The 18916-nt window shown below is 59.0% G+C and overlaps 2 protein-coding genes across 2 annotated transcripts; both read left to right on the forward strand.

The window, feature by feature from the left end:
• The first annotated feature begins 2596 nt into the window (after positions 1-2596).
• Positions 2597-4335, forward strand: Stpg3 (sperm-tail PG-rich repeat containing 3). The gene is made up of 6 exons (XM_042673319.1): positions 2597-2697; positions 2998-3215; positions 3307-3441; positions 3524-3612; positions 3831-4116; positions 4202-4335. Exons 1-6 carry the CDS (start codon positions 2597-2599, stop codon positions 4333-4335), a joined length of 963 nt encoding a protein of 320 aa, XP_042529253.1.
• Positions 4336-5487: 1152 nt separating this feature from the next.
• Nelfb (negative elongation factor complex member B) lies at positions 5488-17847 on the forward strand. The gene is made up of 14 exons (XM_042673320.1): positions 5488-5494; positions 6596-6867; positions 7892-8055; positions 8414-8513; positions 9412-9642; positions 10635-10820; positions 12170-12282; positions 12543-12645; positions 12840-12935; positions 13686-13828; positions 13921-14027; positions 16499-16640; positions 16887-16995; positions 17134-17847. Exons 1-14 carry the CDS (start codon positions 5488-5490, stop codon positions 17278-17280), a joined length of 1920 nt encoding a protein of 639 aa, XP_042529254.1. The 3' UTR covers positions 17281-17847.
• The last annotated feature ends 1069 nt before the right edge of the window (positions 17848-18916 follow it).

Raw genomic sequence — 18916 nt, forward strand, 5'->3', positions numbered from 1 at the left:
GGCCAGGACCCAGCTGAGGATCAGCCTCTCCCCCCCCTTCCCCCGCCCCCAACCCCCAGGTTGACAGCCTGTTCCACCTTGTCTCCCTGCAGAGGAAGGTCAGTGCTGTGTCTGGGGTCCGCCCCAGTGCTGAGTCTGGGGGGTCCTGAACAGAGGGCTAGGTCGACTTTCCAACAAGAGCAAGTTATTGTTTCCTATATTAAATCCTAATTTTGCTTTTCGTTGCAGGAAGAGCCTTCTAACCACAAAAATGAAAGGAAAAAATTATCAAGGAAGCAGTTGGATTTTATACTATGTGAAAACAAAGCAATACAACAACAAACAACGGTACTAAAGCTGAACACCAGTGGCTGCTACCTGTAATCCTAGCTGCTCGGGCGGCTGAGATCTGAGTATAGCAGCTGGAAGCCAGCCTGAGCAGGAAAGTCTGTGAGACTCTTTTTTTTTTTTTTTTGATCGGTTGTGGGTCCTGAACTCTGGGCCTGGGCCCTGTCCCTCAGCCCTTTGGCTCAAGGCTAGCGTTCTACCGCTTTGAGCCACAGTGCCACTTCTTTTTTGTTTTTTTGTTTTGTTTTGTTTTTCCTAGTAGTTAATTGGAGATTAGAATCATACAGACTTTCCTGCCCAGGCTGGCTTTGAACTGTGATCCTCAGATCTTAGCCTCCTGAGTAGCTAGGATTACAGGCGTGAACCAATAGTGAGTGACCAGCTGTGAGGCTCTTATCCCAATTAAGCTCCACAAAGGCTGAAAGTGGAGCTGTGGCTCTAGTGGTAGAGCGCTAGCCTTGAGCAAAAAAGCTCAGGGACAGCGCCCAGGCATTGAGTTCAAGCCCCAGGACCAGAACACACATGTACATGAAAAACTGATACCAAAGCAAACTACAAACTGGAAAAACTCAACAAGTGTTACAAATAGATAACGTTATCATGAAACCAAACATAAAAAATTAACCACCCAATATTAAAGTGAAAATGGTAACATCTTAAGAAAAAAAACCCATGGTCAATAAACACATAGAGGTAAGGTCTAACCTGAGTCAAATAAGTGCTGGTCAAATTCTGGTGATAGTCTGGGGGTAGCAACCACACCTACAATCCCCTCACGGGGGAGGTTGCCGCAGGACGACCTTGAGGTTTTCGGCCTGCCTGAGCTACACAGCCAGACCCTGCAACAAAATAAAGTAGTCAATACATACATAAACGCGTAATACTATAATCTTTTCTTTAAAATGTTGCTACCTGAATGCCAGGAGCTCACACCTGTAATCCTAGATACTCAAGGGGCTGAGATCTGAGGATTGCAGTTTGAAGACAGCCTGGGGCAAGAAAGTGTGAGACTAACCACTAAAAAAGTGGAAGTGGAGGTGCTGCGAAGTGTTAAAGCACCATCCTTGAGCATAGCTCAGCGACCGAGCTCAGGCAGAGTGCTTGCCCCAGGAGCAGCACGCACACATGAACACACACACACACACACACACACACACACACACACACACAAATATGCTGGTAACAGCAATTACTAATATGCAGTGTTGGGATGCCTGGAGCACAGTCTATTAATACAGATCAAGTCCCAACAAGACAGGCTTCACCCTCCAAGTCTACATTCAAGAAGTTCCTTGATGTGCAGCCAGAGATGCCTGTGCAGGGCCCTGGCCACAGCGCTGTTTGCCACGGGAGGGACAGAGCTTACCTCCCTGGCTATGAGGCCTTCAATACCAGTCAGATTTCCACTATCAGCAATGAGGTTCTCAGAGAACATCACACCACCCGAGGTGGGGGACACTCACCCAAATCAGACGTGCTTTCTCACATGTCTATCATCTGTCCCCATCCAGAGGGTGTCACTGTGCCAGCCAGGGCTGGGCAGGAGGGACCCAGAGAGGAAGAGACTGTCGAGGTAGAGGCTCTGTGGGTAAGGTGTTCACGACCAGGCCCTGCCTGGGAGTACGGGGCTAAGTTCAGGGCTGGGGTTACTAGCCCAGCCTGAACCTAGGGTCCCTCTGCAAGGGTCGTGGTGCCCAGTGGGCTTCGTGTTTCCTCATGCACGTTATCCCCTTGTGCCTGGGCTAGGCAGTTCGGTCCATCTGCAACACATCCTGGCCTCCTAGCCTCTATGTCCCGGGCAGGGGACAGGTCCTCATACCTAGCCTGCCTGGGAGGGCCACAGCTCAGGAACCAGGCCTGAGCTGGACAGCTCTCCTTCCCCCGCCCTTGATCCCCCCCCTCGCCTTCGACTCTCCCTGCACACCTGGGTATCCTGGAGGATGTGGCAAGGCTGGCAGGGTCCTGCCACCTTCCCTCAGGCCTGCCAGGGAGCACGTGAGCCCCCAGCAGAACCCATAGTCTAGAAGACAGAAGGGAGACGGTTAGGGAGAACGGGAAGCTGGGTCATCCAGTTCCTGTATGAGCTATGGATCCTCGTGGCCAAGGCCGACCAGAGCAACCCACCCAGCAGGTGGGGGAGGGGCCAGCCCCTTCTGGGCTGGACAATGGTCCTTCCCTAGGGAGCTCCCAGCAACCGAGGGCGTGGGGCTGGGGTCAGCAGTGAGGTCACAAAGCCCCATAGTACCCTCAGAAAGAGAAGCAAGTTAGGATGGATTTTGACCAGAAGTCTGTGAAGTTTTTGGCTAATTTTTACATCAATGATGGCAAACACTGGACCCATGGTCCCCTGAGGCCCCCGCCTCCCTCAGAGTAATTCCAGAGGGCAGCGCAGGTGGGTGGGGGTCGGTTGCAGGGGCTGGTGGGCTGGGTGAGCCTTGGCTTCTGCCTCTTTTTTTTTGTTTGTTTGTTTTTTGGGGGTCCGGTCGTGGGGCCTAAACTCTGGGCCTGGGCGCTGTCCCTCAGCAGTTCAGCTCAAGGCTAGCGCTCTACCACTTGATCCACAGCGCCACTTCCGGCCTTTTTTTTTCTGCTTACGTGGTGCTGAGGAATCGAACCCAGGGCCTCATGCATGCATGCCACCTTCCCAGCCCTGGTTTCTGCCTCTTGCAGGCCGGAAGCTGCGGTGCTGTGGTGGGACAGGGACCAGGACGAGCCTGCAATGTTACTTCCGAAGACCAAGAAGGCCCGGAGGGCTCCGGCCTGCCCCAAGCTCCCAGTGTGTCCAATCCAGGAGTGCCACCCCGTCTGTACTAGGACCCTGCCCAAGTATCAAGTATGCCCCCCCGAGCAGTGCTGGTCTGTCTATTCTGGGGCCCTAAAGGAGCTGTGTGAGTGGGGGTCATGGCCACTCTGGGGAGAGACAGTGGGGAGCGGCCTGCCCAGAGGAGCCTGGGTCCCATGCTCGCTTCCTGGTGTCAGTGCTGGAGCAACGCCCACCCATCCTGATCGATCTGGACATCCCTGGCCCCACCAAATACGAAGTTCCAGATGCTTCTGTGCGCGAGTCCTCCCCGCACCCCCACTACACCTTCGGCCTCAAGTACCCCAGCAGAGGTGTGTATCCCCTTCCCAGGCCCCTGGTTTGCCCCCTCCTGGGGGTGGGGGACCCCTCCCACACCCTCCCCATTTGCCACAGAGGGCGGCGGCCGCAGAGCATGGCAAACCTCCTGGCTCCAGAGTGAAAGCCCTTTCACTCAGAAGGTTGACTTCAACAGAGAGCAAAAGGTAGGGGCCAGACAAGGGGGTGGGGAAGGGGCCACAGAGCAGGGGAGGGGAGCAGAGGACAGAAAGGGGTCAGATGTGGGAGGGAAGGGTTGAGGACCAGGAAGGGAAGAACAGGGCCTGATGTCTTGCGGGTGTGTGTGTGTGTGTGTGTGTGTGTGTGTGTGTGTTCTGGCACTGGGTGAGCAGGGTAACGCAATACCCCCTCTGCTTCCTCACAGTGGCCATCACCTGCCCAGTACCTGCCGGTCACCTGGCCTGCCTTCCCCGCCTTCAGCTTTGGAGGCTCTGCTGCCAAGGCGCCTGAGAACCAGTCCCGTCCTGGGTGGACGAGGGGCAGGCGTCCTCGTGCCCACCCCCCCCTCCAGGACCCTCCACAGCCCCCTGGGGAGAAGCGCCCTAGCCCCAACACCTACGATGTCCTTCCGGGGTTCCGCCTGCAGAGCCAGCGCTCACCAGCCTTCTCCATGAGCCGCTCACCGGGGAGTACCTCCTGGATCAGCTTCTGTAAGGAGGCCTGGGGAGCGGGGGGGGGGGGGAGGCAGGTGGATGGGGCAGGCCGGGTTAGGATCTCAGCCCTTTCTCTCTGCAGCCCCGACTCCTGGCCCTGCTACTTACTATGTGGAAGACTGCTACAACTCCCGCTTCCCCTCTACTCCGGGCGTGGTCATACAGGGCGTGCGTAGACCCAAGCGCCATGACACAGGCCCCTTCTGTACACTCTAGACCCCCAGCCAGTCAGAGTGGAGGGCTGGCTTCCCTGGGGCTTTCTTAGTCCTTCTTCTGGAACTTGGTGCCCCTCCCCCCATCTGGCCACCAGACTTTCTGGGGACCCCTGATTTACCCTCCCTGCCCACGGATCCTTCTGTGGGTGTGGATAGGGGATCCTAGCTCAGAGCCCCCATCTGCCCACCCCCTTGCTATAATACAGAGATGCAGTTGATTCTTGTGAATTCTGTAGTGTTTGGCTGCCCATCTCCCACCTGGTGTGCTGTCCTCAAGATGTGGCCTGCTGTATCTCTAAGTTCTGGGCTTCCCTGTCCTACCCTGTATGCTCTCTTCTCTAGTATGGTTGGGATGGCAACCTGGAGCTGACCCTGAGCTTCCTGTTCTGGGATGGGACCCACCCCCCCCACATGCCAGACTCCCCAGACTGATATCTGAGGTAGGCTTCTTGGGCCAGTCACTAGGAAGGCCCAGGGCCTCAATGATCCAGCTGGGTTTGGCTGCTGGAGAACCCTGCTCAAGGCTGTGCAGGCCAAAGCACAGCCAATAACAATTCCAGGCCTCCACTCATTGGCTGGAGCAGCAGACTGGTTGTTGGCTCCTCTGGGCCTGGCCTGACCTCCTGCTCAGACTCATCTAGAGCTAGTGATGTCAGTTTCTCCTGTTCCCCTCCGGCTCTTTCTTCCCACATCTGGACCTGGAGCAGAGCTCAGCCTCATCAAGGTGCTGCCACTGCTGCCCCGGGCTGGCACCACCCCCTTTGCAGAGTGAAAACCCCAGACTGAAAATGAGTGTTCTCTGGCTTCACCAGCTCCAGGGTGAGGGCCAGTGCCCTGGGGATATTGCTTCTGTACCTTGTGCTAACCAGACCAGTCAGCAGGAACAGAAATGAGAGCTGTGATAGCCCCGGCTTCGGGAGGGAGGTCTTCTTGGAGAAGGCAACCACAGAGGAACTTTATTTTGTGCCAGTTGTAGGGCTTGAACTCTGGGCCTAGGCACTGTCCCTGAGCTCTTCTTGAGGATAGAACTCTACCACTTTGAGCCACAGCACCACTTTCTAGTGGTTCATTGGAGTTAAGGGTCTCAGGGACTTTCCTGCCCGGGCTGGCTTTGAACCATGATCCTCAGATCTCAGCTTCTGGAGTAGCTGCGATGACGGGTGAGCCACCAGAGCCGGATGACAGGGACACATGTAAGGGTGGGCATGGAGGGAATCCTCAACCAAGAGGCTGACATCGGAGGACCACCAGTGAGCCCAGGCAGGAAATTCCGTGAGGCTCTGACGCGCACTTAGCCACCAGAAAGCTGGACGTGGCGCCGGCCAAGCGGCGCGGCGCTGGCCCTGAGCCGAAGAGCGCAGGGACCGCGCCCAGCCCCGAGTTCAAGACCCACGACCGACCAAACAGAAAAGAAAGCGAGAGAAAACCTCAGGGCAGAGGCGGCTGGGGAAGGGGTGTGGGGCCGCGCGGCGGGGCGGAGGGCGGCGTGGGGAGGTGCGCCCCGCAGGAGCCCCGGCGGCGGGAGCTTCCCGCACCGCCGCGGAAGGGCCCCGCGGGACCCTGGGCGCCCGTCGGGCTTGGCGTCCTCCGGGCGCGAGGGGCCGCGGCCGGGGTCCCCGGGAGGAGCTGGAGGCGGCGGTCGTGGTGAGAAAGAGAAGCCGTGCGTGGGAGCAGCGTCGGTCCACTGACCCCTGACCCCACGGGGCGCGAGGCCCGGGCCTGAGCTGCGGTAATCGGCGGGGGTGGCGCGGAGGGTGGCGCGGCCTGGAGGGGCGTCTTCCGGCCCGCGCCCCGCCGCGCCGCGCCCCGCCCGGGCCTCCAGCCTCTCCAGAGCATCCTCCGGCCCCGCCCCCGTGCGTCCTCGGGCCCCGCCCCCGTGTGCGTCCTCCGGCCATGCCCTCTCCCGTGCGCCCGGAGGCCCCGCCCCTCCCCGCCCGGGCGTCCTCGGGCCCCGCCCCCGTGCGTCCTCGGGCCCCGCCCCCGTGTGCGTCCTCCGGCCATGCCCTCTCCTGTGCGCCCGGAGGCCCCGCCCCTCCCCGCCCGGGCGTCCTCGGGCCCCGCCCCCGCGTGCGTCTTCCGGCCCCGCCCCGCCCCTCCCCGCCCGGACGTCCTTACTCCTCCCCTCTCCTCCCACTCTCTTGGAAGGAAGCACTCTGCGGTCCGGAACCTGCGCGCGGTGCAGGCGGCGTTTCCCGGGGGCCAATTGGCGCGCGGACCAGAGTCGTGAGGGGCGGAAGTGGGCAGGGCGGGCCCGTGAGGAGCCGCTCGGGCGCGCGACGTGGCGGAGCTGGAGGCCGCGGGGGAGCGGAGCGCGGGCGGCCCCCGAGGCCCCGGAGAGCGGGCCGCGGGGGTGCCCGCGGCGTCCGCGGGGGCGCCGGGGGAGCGTGCGGGCGATGGGGCGCCCGGGCGGCCGGCGGCCGGGGCGTCGGCCATGTTCGCGGGGCTGCAGGACCTGGGCGTGGCCAACGGCGAGGACCTGAAGGAGACCCTGACCAACTGCACGGAGCCCCTCAAGGCCATCGAGCAGTTCCAGGTGCGCGGGCGCCCGCGCGCGGGCCCGGGCGTGCGGCCCTGCGGCCCTGGGCCCTGCGCCCCTGCGCCCCTGCGCCCTGCGCCCCTGCGCCCCTGCGCCCTGCGGCCCTGCGCCCCTGCGCCCCTGCGCCCTGCGCCCCTGCGCCCCTGCGCCCTGCGCCCCTGCGCCCCTGCGCCCCTGCGCCCTGCGCCCCTGCGCCCCTGCGCCCTGCGCCCCTGCGCCCTGCGCCCCTGCGCCCTGCGCCCTGCGGCCCTGCGCCCTGCGCCCTGCGCCCTGCGCCCTGCGCCCCTGCGCCCTGCGGCCCTGCGCCCCTGCGCCCTGCGCGCTGCGCCCCTGCGCCCTGCGGCCCTGCGCCCTGTGCCCTGCGGCCCTGCGCCCTGCGGCCCTGCGCCCTGCGCCCTGTGCCCCTGCGGCCCTGCGCCCTGTGCCCTGCGCCCTGCGCCCCTGCGCCCTGCGGCCCTGTGCCCCTGCGCCCCTGCGCCCTGCGCCCCTGCGGCCCTGCGCCCTGTGCCCTGCGGCCCTGCGGCCCTGTGCCCTGCGCCCTGCGGCCCTGCGCCCTGTGCCCTGCGCCCTGCGCCCTGTGCCCCTGCGGCCCTGCGCCCTGTGCCGTGCGCCCTGCGGCCCTGCGCCCTGCGGCCCTGTGCCCCTGCGCCCTGTGCCCTGCGCCCTGTGCCCCTGCGCCCTGTGCCCTGCGTCCTGCGCCCTGTGCCCCTGCACCCCTGCGCCCTGTGCCCCTGCGCCCCTGCGCCTTGTGCCCCTGCGCCCCTGCCCCCCTGCGCCCTTCGCCCCTGCGTCCCTGCGCCCTGTGCCCCTGCGCCCCTGCGCCCTACACCCCTGCGCCCTTCGCCCCTGCGGCCTTCACCCCTGCGCCCCTGCGGCCTTCACCCCTGCGCCTTGTGCCCCTGCGCCCCTCGCCCCTGCGCCCTGCACCCCTGCGTCCCTGCGCCCGCGCGCCGGCCGAGCCGCCCGGGCCCCGGTGGCCAAGGCTGCTGCCCTCGAAACCCACTGACTCCTGCCTCCTCAGACGGAGAACGGCGTCCTCCTGCCCTCCCTGCAGTCGGCCCTGCCCTTCCTGGACCTGCACGGGACGCCGCGCCTCGAGTTCCACCAGTCGGTGTTTGACGAGCTGCGGGACAAACTCCTGGAGCGAGTGTCAGCCATCGCCTCGGAGGGGAAGGCCGACGAAAGGTGGGTTTCCCTCAGCCAGCCGTCCCGGGCCGGGAGGCCTTGCAGCCACTTCGTTTTCCTTTTGACAGTACTGGGTTGTAGTTCAAGGCCTTGCACTTGCTAGACTGGTACTCAGCCATCCAAAACGCTCCTCCAGCCCTGCCTTTTGTTGCTTGCTGTAGACAAGGATCCTCTCGTGTTTTCTGTGTGGGCTGGCTGCTAACTGTGATCTTCCAGGTTGTGGTTTCTCTAGTGACTAGGACTATAGGGGCCCGGCTGCAACCACCTATTATCCTGGGAACTGCGGCACAGGTCTCTTTGTAGAGGTGGAGCTGTGTGTGCATGTGTTCTGCATACCGAGAGCTGAAAGTTTCCCCAGGTACAAGAAGCTGGAGGATCTTTTAGAGAAGAGCTTTTCTCTGGTCAAGATGCCATCCCTGCAGCCAGTGGTCATGTGCGTCATGAAACACCTGCCCAAGGTGAGCACTGTAGGGCCATCCCTCCCAGGGGAGTCTGTGGTGCCTCCATCAAGGTGCTGTGTGGCAAGCATGTCCTCGATGGCTAGAAATCGGACCATGCACCTGGTTTGGTGGCTGCTTAGTCCTGGGAGGTTTGCTGAGCTTGCCCAAGTGCTGTTCTCTGGGGCCTCCCCAGGCACCATGTGGAAACTGAATCTTTTTTTTTGGTCAGTGGTAGGATTTGGACTCTGCGCCTGGGCTCTTAAACTAAGGCAAGCGCTATACCACTTGAGCCACAGTGCCACTTCCTGTTTTCTGGTGGTTGGTTGATAAGACTGTCACAAACTTTCCTGTCCCGGCTGGCTTCAAACTGATCCTCAGATCTCAGCCTCCTGAGTAGCTAGGATTACAGGCATGAGCCTCTGGTGCCTGGATGGAACTGAATCTGAGTTTTTTTGTTGTTGTTATTGGTCATGGGGCTTGAACTCTGGGTTTGGGTGCTGTCCCTCAGCTCTTCAGCTCAAGGCCAGCGCTCTGCTACTTGAGCCACAGTGCCACTTCCAGTTTTCTGATGGTTTATTGGAGGTAAGAGTCTCATGGACTTTTCCTGCCTGGGCTGGCTTTGGACTACGATCCTCAGATCTCAGTCTCCTGAGTAGCTAGGATTACAGGTGTGAGCCACCAGCATCTGTCTATGAATCTGAGTCTTGAGTTGGTGTGGAGAGCTTTTCTTGGAAGGAGCTCTGTCTTGTCTATACCTACTGGGGCTTGGGAGGCTGGTGGAGAACGACCCTGTTGGGTGGGGCTGGGTTCTGGGTTGAGGCTGTCTCTGTGTGCAGCTCACGCTGCTTGGCTTGCCTGGAGGGAGACTTGGAAACACAGGCACCACTTGCAGGAGGATATGGCGTGGGTTCTGTAGGTACCTGAGAAGAAGCTGAAGTTGGTGATGGCAGACAAGGAGCTGTACCGAGCATGTGCTGTGGAGGTGAAGCGGCAGATCTGGCAGGACAATCAGGCGCTCTTTGGTGATGAAGTCTCCCCACTGCTGAAGCAGTACATCTTGGAGAAGGAGAGTGCACTCTTCAGCACAGAGCTTTCTGTCCTGCACAACTTCTTCAGCCCCTCTCCCAAGACGAGGCGTCAGGGTGAGGTGAGAGGCCGGGCTCATGGAGGCCAGGGCGGCTACCGTGAGCGGTGACAGCAGTGACGCTGGTCTGCTCTCTGCCAGCAGATGTATTGCTGAATCTGTTCCTAAAAGCCTGGGCTCTTCCACGTGGCTGGAGGGAAGGCTGGTTGGTCAGGAGTACTGAAGGACACAAGGACATGGAAAAGCAGCTCCTACCCAGTTAGAACTCCTCCGAGTGGGCTCTTCCCCAACTCCCGGGCTCAAGTATATACCCCTGCCCGTCTTTCACTGTAGGTTGCCCTCAGGCCCTGCTTTTATGTGGATTAGTATCCCTCCTCACACAGTACTGGCGTTCTAGAGGGATGTTTGTCCCTACTGGGACCTGTCACGTGTCCATTTGGACAATGGTAATCCTCTGGGTTCAGTCTTTTATTTTATGTCAATACTGGGGCTTGAACTCAGGACCTGAGTTCAGGCTCTATCTTTGAGCTTTTTTAGTTCAAGGCTAGCACTCTGCTGCTTGAGCCACAGCTCCACTTTTGGCTTTTTAATGGTTAATTGGAGATAAGAGTCTCATGGACTTTCCTGCCCAGGTTGGCTTTGAACTCCGGTCCTCAGATCGCAGCCTCCTGAGTAGCTAGGATTATAGGTGTGACCCTGCTGGGTTCAGTTCTTGAGGTTTCTGGTTGTTCTGTTTCTTTGTATCTTGGCTTCTTTCTCCTAGCTCTTTGGACTTACGGCTTTCTTAGATTTCCTGCTATGTCATGGTATGAGAGAGATGTCCAGGGCTGGGAAGGCGGCTCAATGGTGGCGTGCTCCCCTAGCCCACATGAGGCCCTGGGTTCGATTCCTCAGCACCACATAAACAGAAAAAGCCGGAGGTGGCGCTGTGGACCAAGTGGAAGAGTGCTGGCCCTGAGCAAAAGAAGCTCAGGGAGGGTGCCCAGGCCCTGAATCGAGCAGGTCTGTCTGTGTGGCCAGGCTGGGCTGGGCTCAGCACCTGTGTGGCCTGTCAGGTGGTGCAGAAGCTGACGCAGATGGTGGGGAAGAACGTGAAGCTGTACGACATGGTGCTGCAGTTCCTGCGCACGCTGTTCCTCCGGACCAGGAACGTGCACTACTGCACTCTGCGGGCCGAGCTGCTCATGTCCCTGCATGACCTCGACGTTGGTGACATCTGCTCCGTGGACCCTTGCCACAAGGTAATGCTGCCGGCCCCTGCCGGCATGCTGCCCCTGACCTGTCTGGGCTTCTCCCTGGGGCGCTGTAGTCCTGGAATGGTCTGGTTCTCACCCTGTCCTGTCTTCTGTCGCTGCCAGCTTGTACTGGGTTCACAGGGCCTCGGGGAAGGGGCCTCCTCCAGGAGGCTGAGCCGGACATGGCTGTCCTGCCGCCACCTCTGCCGGCCTCCCGTGGGTGGAGGCTGGGCAGCCAACCTGGGCTGTCCCCTCTGCTCTTCTGTCTCTGCCTAGCTGCCTCCTTTCTATCTGGAGCCATCGCTGAACTCCAGGGTACTCTGGGAATGTGCTTTTCTGCCCTGCCCTCTCCTCCTCCTTGGCATGACTGCCTAGAGACTGTCTTCTTGATTGGAGTCCTACTGCTCAGCACTGCATTGTCTCACTACCCAGCACCCATGAGAGAGTGCCTTTTTTTTTTTTTTTTTTTAAGTCGTGGGGCTTGAACTCAGCCTAGGCGCTGTCCCTGAGCATTTCAGCTCAAAGCGAGTGCTCTATCGCTTGAGTTAATAGCACCACTTTCAGTGTTCTAGTGGTTTATTGGAGAGAAGAGTCTTACAGACTTTTCCTGCCTGGGCTGGCTTTGAATCGTGATCCTCAGATCGCAGCCTCCTGAGTAGCTAGAATTACACATACATGTGACTCACCGGCACCCGGCTGAGAAGGTGCTTTTTATTTTTTATTATTATTATTATTATTTTTGGCCGGTCGTGGGGCCTGAACTCTGGGCCTGGGTGCTGTCTCTCAGCTCTTCAGCTCAAGGCTAGTGCTCTACCACTTGAGCCCCATAGCACCACTTCTGGCCTTTATGTGGTGCTGAGGAATCGAACCCACGGCCTCATGCATGCCAGGCAAGCACTCCACCACTGAGCCACTTTCCCAGCCCCGAGAAGGTGCTTTTTAGAGAGAACAAGTGTGCCTTCTCTGTGCACTGCCTAGACTGGCTGCTCCAGGAATGCCCTTTGTCTCCATGAAGGCTTAATGGAGCCTTCTGTCTGCACTCTGCTCCCTGCATCACTGCAGATTTATTTTTCTTCATCATGTGTTCTCTTCATCATCAGTTGGAAGACAACGGTGGCTTTGGCCCCTCTCAGCTGGGAAGCTTCTTCCTTTCGGCCCTCCTGGCAGAATGACTCCCTGGGTACTCTCCAGCAGCCCCCTGGGGCTGGGCTTGATCTGGATAGGGGCTTGGCCTGTGTTTTTATTTCTGTACTTGGCTCTATGCGTCTCCTGGTCCTTTGGACAGCAGCTGAGCCTGAGTGATAGAGACTTGCCTCTGGAGGGCTGGGTGGCCTGACTGTGCCTCTTCCCTGCAGTTCACCTGGTGCCTAGATGCCTGCATCCGAGAGCGGTTTGTGGACAGCAAGAGAGCTCGAGAGCTACAGGGATTTCTGGATGGAGTGAAGAAGGGGCAGGAGCAGGTCCTGGGGTGAGGATAGAATAAATAAGAGGAGGGACAGGTCTGCTGCCCCGCTTCAGCAGGCTAGGCCCTTTGTGGCTGACGGATGGCCTGGCTGTCCCACATGGCTGACCAGGGACAGGACAGCCCGACCATCCTGTGGGGCCAACCAGGCCTGGGACAACCTGGGCCCCACATAGCCAATCCTGGACAGGACAGTCTGGCTGTCCCATGTGACTGACCAGGGACAGGACAGCGCAGCTGCTGTGGCTCACCCGGCTTCCTTCCAGGGACTTGTCCATGATTCTGTGTGACCCCTTTGCCATCAACACACTCTCACTGAGCACTGTCCGGCACCTGCAGGAGCTGGTTAGCCAGGAGACACTGCCTAGGGTAAGTGCAGATGTGGCCAGTGGCTGTGCACACTTCCCAGTTGCGAAGTTATGTTTTCCTTTGGGTGTTGGAACATGGATACCCGTGGTCGGGGTCCTGGGGTCGTCGTCACAGGCAGCAAACACCATGCCTGTCATGGGGCCCGAGATGACACATCCCCAGTGAGTTCCACTGAGGCCTCTATTTCCCTACAGGACAGCCCTGACCTCCTTCTGCTACTTAGATTGCTGGCGCTGGGACAAGGGGCATGGGACTTGATTGACAGCCAAGTCTTCAAGGAGCCCAAGATGGTATGTGGTCTAGTTCCTGCATTTCTGTTTTTGTGGGGAGTGATAACCTGGTCCCTCTGGTCCCATAGTGCCTCCTGGAGTCTTCTTCTGGCAGAACACCTGCCAGGCATGTCTGGGCAGACTGGCCCCTGACGCTGGGTACTCGACGGGGCTGTGTGAACAGTCATGAGCATGCCAGACTGGGGCTTTCAAGAATGGATCACTTGGGACTGGGAAGGTGGCTCAGTGGTAGAGCGCTTGCCTTGCATGCATGAGGCCCTGGGTTTGATTCCTCAGCACCACATAAAGAGAAAAAGCCAGAAGTGGTGCTGTGACTCGTGATAGAGTACTAGCCTTGAGCATAGAGAGGCTCAGGGACAGTGCCCAGGCCCTGAGTTTCAATCTCCAAGACCAGCAAAAAGAGAAGAAAAGAAAAAAGGGAATGGAACACTGGGCAGGGGTCTTAGGATGTGGGAAGGAACCAGGGGACTAGCAAGAAGGAGATCTGAACCCCCAGGAAGGCGTGGGGGTGGTCTGTGGTGTAAGTGGGGTGGCACCACACCAGGCAGGGCCTGCAGGTGTGGGCCTGTCTGGCTCGGGTCCCCTCCCTTCACTGGACAGAGGGCATGCAGGTCAGAGGGCCTGCAGGTCAGAGGGCCTGCAGGTCAGAGGGCCTGCAGGTCAGAGGGCCTGCAGGTCAGAGGGCCTGCAGGTCAGAGGGTCTGCAGGTCAGAGGGCCTGCTGGGTTCAAGTTCCCACCCCCCCTTTCAGGAAGCTGAGCTCATCACACAGTTCCTGCCCATGCTCATGTCCTTTGTGGTGGACGACTATACCTTCAATGTGGACCAGAAGTTGCCAGCTGAGGAGAAAGCCCCAGTCACGTACCCCAACACACTTCCCGAAAGTTTCACCAAGTAGGACTGGCAGCTATTGGGATGGGGCCAGGGAGGAAGCAGGGTGCTGTTGGGTGCGGCTGACCACAGGGCTCTGGTGGCCTTGAGCACAGGTTTCTGCAGGAACAGCGCATGGCTTGTGAAGTGGGGTTGTACTATGTCCTGCACATCACCAAGCAGAGGAACAAGAATGCGCTCCTTCGCCTGCTCCCTGGGCTTGGTGAGTTCTGACAGCCAGCTTCCTTGCCACAGCTGCTGCTGTCCAGTAGAGGGCTCCCGGGCCCCAGGGCTGCTGGGCACTGTCTGCTCTCATCTCCTCCAGACGACTTTGTAGACACTTTATGAGGGGCTTCACTCTGAAACACAGAACTGTGTTGCTACAGAAGCTGCTTTTCCCAAAGGGGAGATAGATATATAAGCTCAAGCCACTGAGGAACCCACCTCAGGCAGTGAGTGACAGGCCCACAGACCACTGAGGAACCCACCCCCGGCAGTAACATTTTCCCCTAGGATCATGAGGGTTGGGGTGGGGTTGTCACACCAGGATGAAGAGGAAGGGGTCTGGGTAGCTACTTCTAGAGTAAACCTACAGGAAGTGGCACTGTGGCTCAAGTGGTTGAGCACTCGCCTAGTTCATGTAAAGCTCTGAGCTCCACTCTGGTATCCCAAGAGGAAAAACAGGTAAATCTTCAGGTCCCGTTGTAGGGGTGGCCTGGAACATCCCAGGTCTGCATGGTGGCAGGGGTGGCCTCTAGCATCCCATGTCTGTGTGGTGACGGGTGGATTCTAGCATTGCATGTCTGCATGGTGATGGGTGGCCTTTAGCATTGCATGTCTGTGTGGTAGCAGGGGTGGTCTCTAGCATCCCATGTCTGCATGGTGATGGGTGGTCTCTAGCATTGCATATCTGCATGGTGGTGGGTGGCCTCTAGCATCCTATGTCTGGTGACAGGTGCCCTCTAGCATCGCATGTCTGCGTGGTGACGGGTGGCCTCTAGCATCCCATGTCTGAGTGATGATGGACCCTGGTCATCTGCAGACTCAGGCCCTCCCTGTCAAGTGTTGAGGTTCCTGCAGAAGGGTCATACTCATTTGTTGGTCGGTGTGTTTGTCAGTCACAGGTGTCTTTTCCCTTTTCTGTGTGGATCATGTCCAGTTTTGTTTATATGAAGTTGCCACCTGACTTGTGCAGTCTGGGCCTGATTTCCTTTGGAACTAGTTGCCACAGAGTTATAACTTAACTCAGACTCAGGCAGTTCTGGGGCTGAGAGGGGGCTGAGCCCGAGGCTCAGATCAAGTGTTGCAGGCTGACTCCTGCAGACTTGGGAAAACCTGCTTTGTACCCCTTCCCAGCATCTGAGACATCAGGACATTCTGGGGTCTTCAGGTTGCTGGCCCTGGGGGCTGTTTGTTTTTTCTGAGACTTCCAGGAAGGGTTGTAAACAGTTCTAGTTTGCTGAGTCCTCTGCATTTCTGTCCCTCATCTAGTGTGGGGTTAGAAACAGGCAGTATGGCTTGTCCTTTCTCAGACAGTGTGGTTGAGCAAGTTCTCGTTCCTGCATTGCATGGGTGGGTTCTCATCATATGAGGTCCTGGATTCAGTTCCCATACCTCCACCAAAACCAAAAAAGAAGGAATATCCAGGCTGTGTAGAACTGTTTAATTTTGAATAGTTGGAGAAGTTGGGCATGGTGTGGCGAAGCCATTGCCGGCTTCCTGAGACTGCTGTCAGCCTAGGCTTGACATGCTGCCACTGAAGGCTCAGTGTGAGTCACTACAGAGGAAACCCCCCATCAAAGCCAGCCACTGGTGGCTCACGCCTGTCTGTAATCCTAGCTACTGAAGAGGCTGAGAGCTGAGGATCAAGCTTTGAAAGCAGCCCAGGCAGGAAAGTCTGTGAGATTCTTACCTCTCGTTAACCACCAAAAAGTTGGTAATGGAGCTGTGGCTTCAGTGGTGGAGTGCTAGTCTTGTGCTAAAAATTTAGCTCAGGGACAGTGTCTAGCCCTGAGTTCAAGCCCCAGGACAGGAACAAAAAAAAAAGGTAGAACTAAAGGCATGGCTCAAGGGGTAGAGTACCATCCGTGAATGGGAGAGCGCATCCATGAATGGAAAAAGCCAGTAAGAGTGCATGGCACAAAAACAAAACAACAACGAAGACTGGCAAACCTGTCTGCATCCATCCTCTCCTGAGCCTGGCCTGGTGCTGGGTGTCCATCCTTAGGCCCAGCACATAGCCATGCCATTTGCTCCCAGAAAGCACTGGGCCTTTTGCGCCACTGATTGTGAACATAGTTCATCCAGTTATTTGCCTGTTTGTCTGGCTCGGTGTCAGTAGTTTGGAGGCATTTCTTTGGTCTCTTCCCCAGGAGCCATCTGCTCCGGGGCTGGGAGCACCCTCTCTGAGCTGCACGGCTTTCCTTTATTTTTCTGTAGGTTTTCTCTCCGGAGACCAGTTCAGATAGACCTCTACTCCTGCCTGCCAGCCATTGGGCACAGCATTCAGCAGGGCCCTGCTTGCCTTTCTGTCCTCATTCCCTAACTGTGACCTATTCCCCTGCCAGGGCCACAGCCCTTCCCCCTACACCAGACTAGTGCAGACCCCTCTGAGGTCCCCAGATGGAGGGTCCTGAGGGGAGCGGTCAGGGTGTGTACGTGGTGCCAAGCTGTGCCACCCTGCTGTGTTTATAGTGGAGACGTTCGGTGACCTGGCCTTCAGCGACATCTTCCTCCACCTGCTCACAGGAAGCCTGGTGCTGCTGGCGGATGAGTTTGCTCTAGAAGATTTCTGCAGCAGCCTCTTCGACGGCTTCTTCCTCACTGCCTCGCCCAGGTAGGCGGCACAGCTGCTCAGGGCTTCGGCTGCTTTCGCCCGGCAGCTGGGCAGGTGGCTGGGCCTGTGCTGTGATGAGGGCCCTGGGTGGGTCTGGGGGGTTTGGGGCCTGCTCTCTGCCAGTGGTGAGCGAGGAGTTCTTCAGAGCAAGGGTGTGAGCACTGCCTGTGCCCCGTCAGCAGCAGCAGAAGGGTGGCAGACCAGGGCCTGCAGCCCCTGGCTCCTCCACACCAGCCTGCCTTTCAGGAAGGAGAACGTGCACCGGCATGCCCTGCGCCTCCTCCTCCACTTGCACCCCAGGGTGGCCCCAGCCAAGATGGAGGCCTTGCAGAAGGCCCTGGAACCCACAGGCCAGGTAGGTGCCCCCGCCCCGTGCGGGTGCCTGGCAGGTGTCTGTGCGCGTGTTGCCTCTCGCTCAGAGTCTGGCCTTGCCTCTGAGAGTGCGCCCTGTGCCCGAGTGCTCACGCGCTGCTCGTGGGTGATTTGCCGGCAGAGCGGGGAGGCTGTGAAGGAGCTCTACTCCCAGCTTGGTGAGAAGCTGGAGCAGCTGGACCAGCGGAGACCCAGCCCTGCCCAGGCCACAGAGACGCCCGCGCTGGAGCTGCCACTCCCCAGTGTGCCCACCACGGCCGCCCTCTGAGGCTTTGTTGGCTGCTTGCTCGTGGGCCCGTCTGGGAGGAGGCCCTGGTGTGTCAGGTCTGGGTACGGAGGAGCGAGGGTGGTTGGGGGCAGGGTGCTCCCTGTGCTGCTTGGCCTGCTGGAGTTGGTCCTCTGCGGACCCTCTGGGGAGCAGTGGGACCCCCAGCTGAGCCTTTAGTGGAAAGCTTGCTAACGCATGCCCGCACGGAGGTTTTCACAGCGCTGGCAGAAATGGGCACGGGGTGAAGTTAGGAACAAGCCAAGGGGGAGAACAGGGCCATCCGACCTGACCTGCAAGGCTGGGGGGGCAGAGGAAGCGATGGCCATGTTGGCCAAAGCAGTCTGCGGCATGTGCTTCTCCTCCATGGAGGCCAAGAGGACAGGCCTGGAGGGACAGAGGCCACAGGTGCTTCTGACCAAAACTCTAGGGCAGAGCCAGGCCCCTCCTCTTGGCATGCCCAACAGGGAGCGCCGCCTCTGGCTGCACCTCTTGGGACCCTTGTTAGGGACAGCAGGTGCACCCAGAGGTTTGTTTCATGTAAATAAAAGCAATTTTGGTATGTCTGTGGTGAGTTGTTTGCGCGCTTTGTGTACGTGCTTGTGTGTGTGCTTGTTCTAAGGCTGGGCAGCTCTGGAGGTCAGTGCAGGCCTGGAGAGTTGGTGCTTCTGCTTCGGTGAGCCACAGCTCTGGACTGCTGGCCTCATCCAGCCACCCCAGCCCTGGGCGGTCCAGTCTGCTGATGTCCAGGATGGGACTCCTCTGGGCCTCAAAGGGTGCTTGGTGGTCTCAGACAGACCAGTTATTGGTTTCTGGGTCCAGAAACCAAGCCTTTCAGTCCTTTAGCAGACATGAAGCCCTGGGAGGGGCCCAGGACCAGTGCAGGGCCAGGCTGGAGTTACTCCAGTGAATGAGAAGACTGCACAGCCAGGCAGTAGCTCCGTTGTCCCAAGTAGTTCAGGAGAGGCCCACTGGGCTTGGGCCAAGGATGAGCAGGGTCAGCCCCAAGAGTCTGCCTGTCGGTAGTGGGGTGAGGTGGGTGTGAGTGGGAGCTCTCTGCCTGTCTGTGGGACCTGGGCCTTCACAGCCCTGGCAGTCATCAGCAGCAGGCCAGAGTGGGCAGCTGGGCTCTGGAAGCCCTCAGAAGACGGGACACGAGGAGAGGGGGGACGGGCCTTCCTGTACCTGTGGCCAGTAGCACCCCATACTGGGTGAGCTGTGAGATGCCCAGGCCCAGGGCACAGTTGGCAGTAGCCTTTTTGCTGGCAGAGGTTTGGGTTGGCGTAGGACATCCCATGGCAAGAGTTATGTAGGCAAGCCGGGCACTGGTGGCTCACGCCTGTAACCCTAGCTACTCAGAAGGCTGAGATCTGAGGATCACAGTTTGAAGCCAGCCTGAGCAGGAAAGTGCCCTTGAGACTCCCAAATCACCACCAGAAATCCAGAAGTGTTGGTGTGGCTCAAGTGGTAGAGCGCTCGCCTTGAGCTGAAGAGTGCGGAGACAGCGCCCAGGCCCTGAGTTCAAGCCCATGATGGACAGTAAGTAAATAAAGAGATGAGTAGGAGTCTGCTGCTGTGTGCTCTGCTGTCACTCGCTGAAAAGCTGCTGCTGCTGGGTCGTGGGGCCCAGCCTGAGTCC

This window comes from Dipodomys spectabilis, unplaced genomic scaffold, assembly GCF_019054845.1.
Source record: "Dipodomys spectabilis isolate Male_0828 unplaced genomic scaffold, ASM1905484v1 ptg000796l, whole genome shotgun sequence".
Classification (NCBI taxonomy): Eukaryota; Metazoa; Chordata; class Mammalia; order Rodentia; family Heteromyidae; genus Dipodomys; species Dipodomys spectabilis.

Coding starts and splice junctions, on each gene's coding strand:
- Nelfb (XM_042673320.1), top strand. Junction 12,936..13,685: donor TCTTCAAGGAGCCCAAGATG/GTATGTGGTCTA, acceptor CCCCCCTTTCAG/GAAGCTGAGCTCATCACACA. Junction 16,641..16,886: donor TTCCTCACTGCCTCGCCCAG/GTAGGCGGCACA, acceptor CCTGCCTTTCAG/GAAGGAGAACGTGCACCGGC.
- Stpg3 (XM_042673319.1), top strand. CDS start 2,597: ATGGATTTTGACCAGAAGTCTGTGAAGTTTTTGGCTAATTTTTACATC. Junction 3,442..3,523: donor CCTCAAGTACCCCAGCAGAG/GTGTGTATCCCC, acceptor CATTTGCCACAG/AGGGCGGCGGCCGCAGAGCA. Junction 4,117..4,201: donor TACCTCCTGGATCAGCTTCT/GTAAGGAGGCCT, acceptor TTCTCTCTGCAG/CCCCGACTCCTGGCCCTGCT.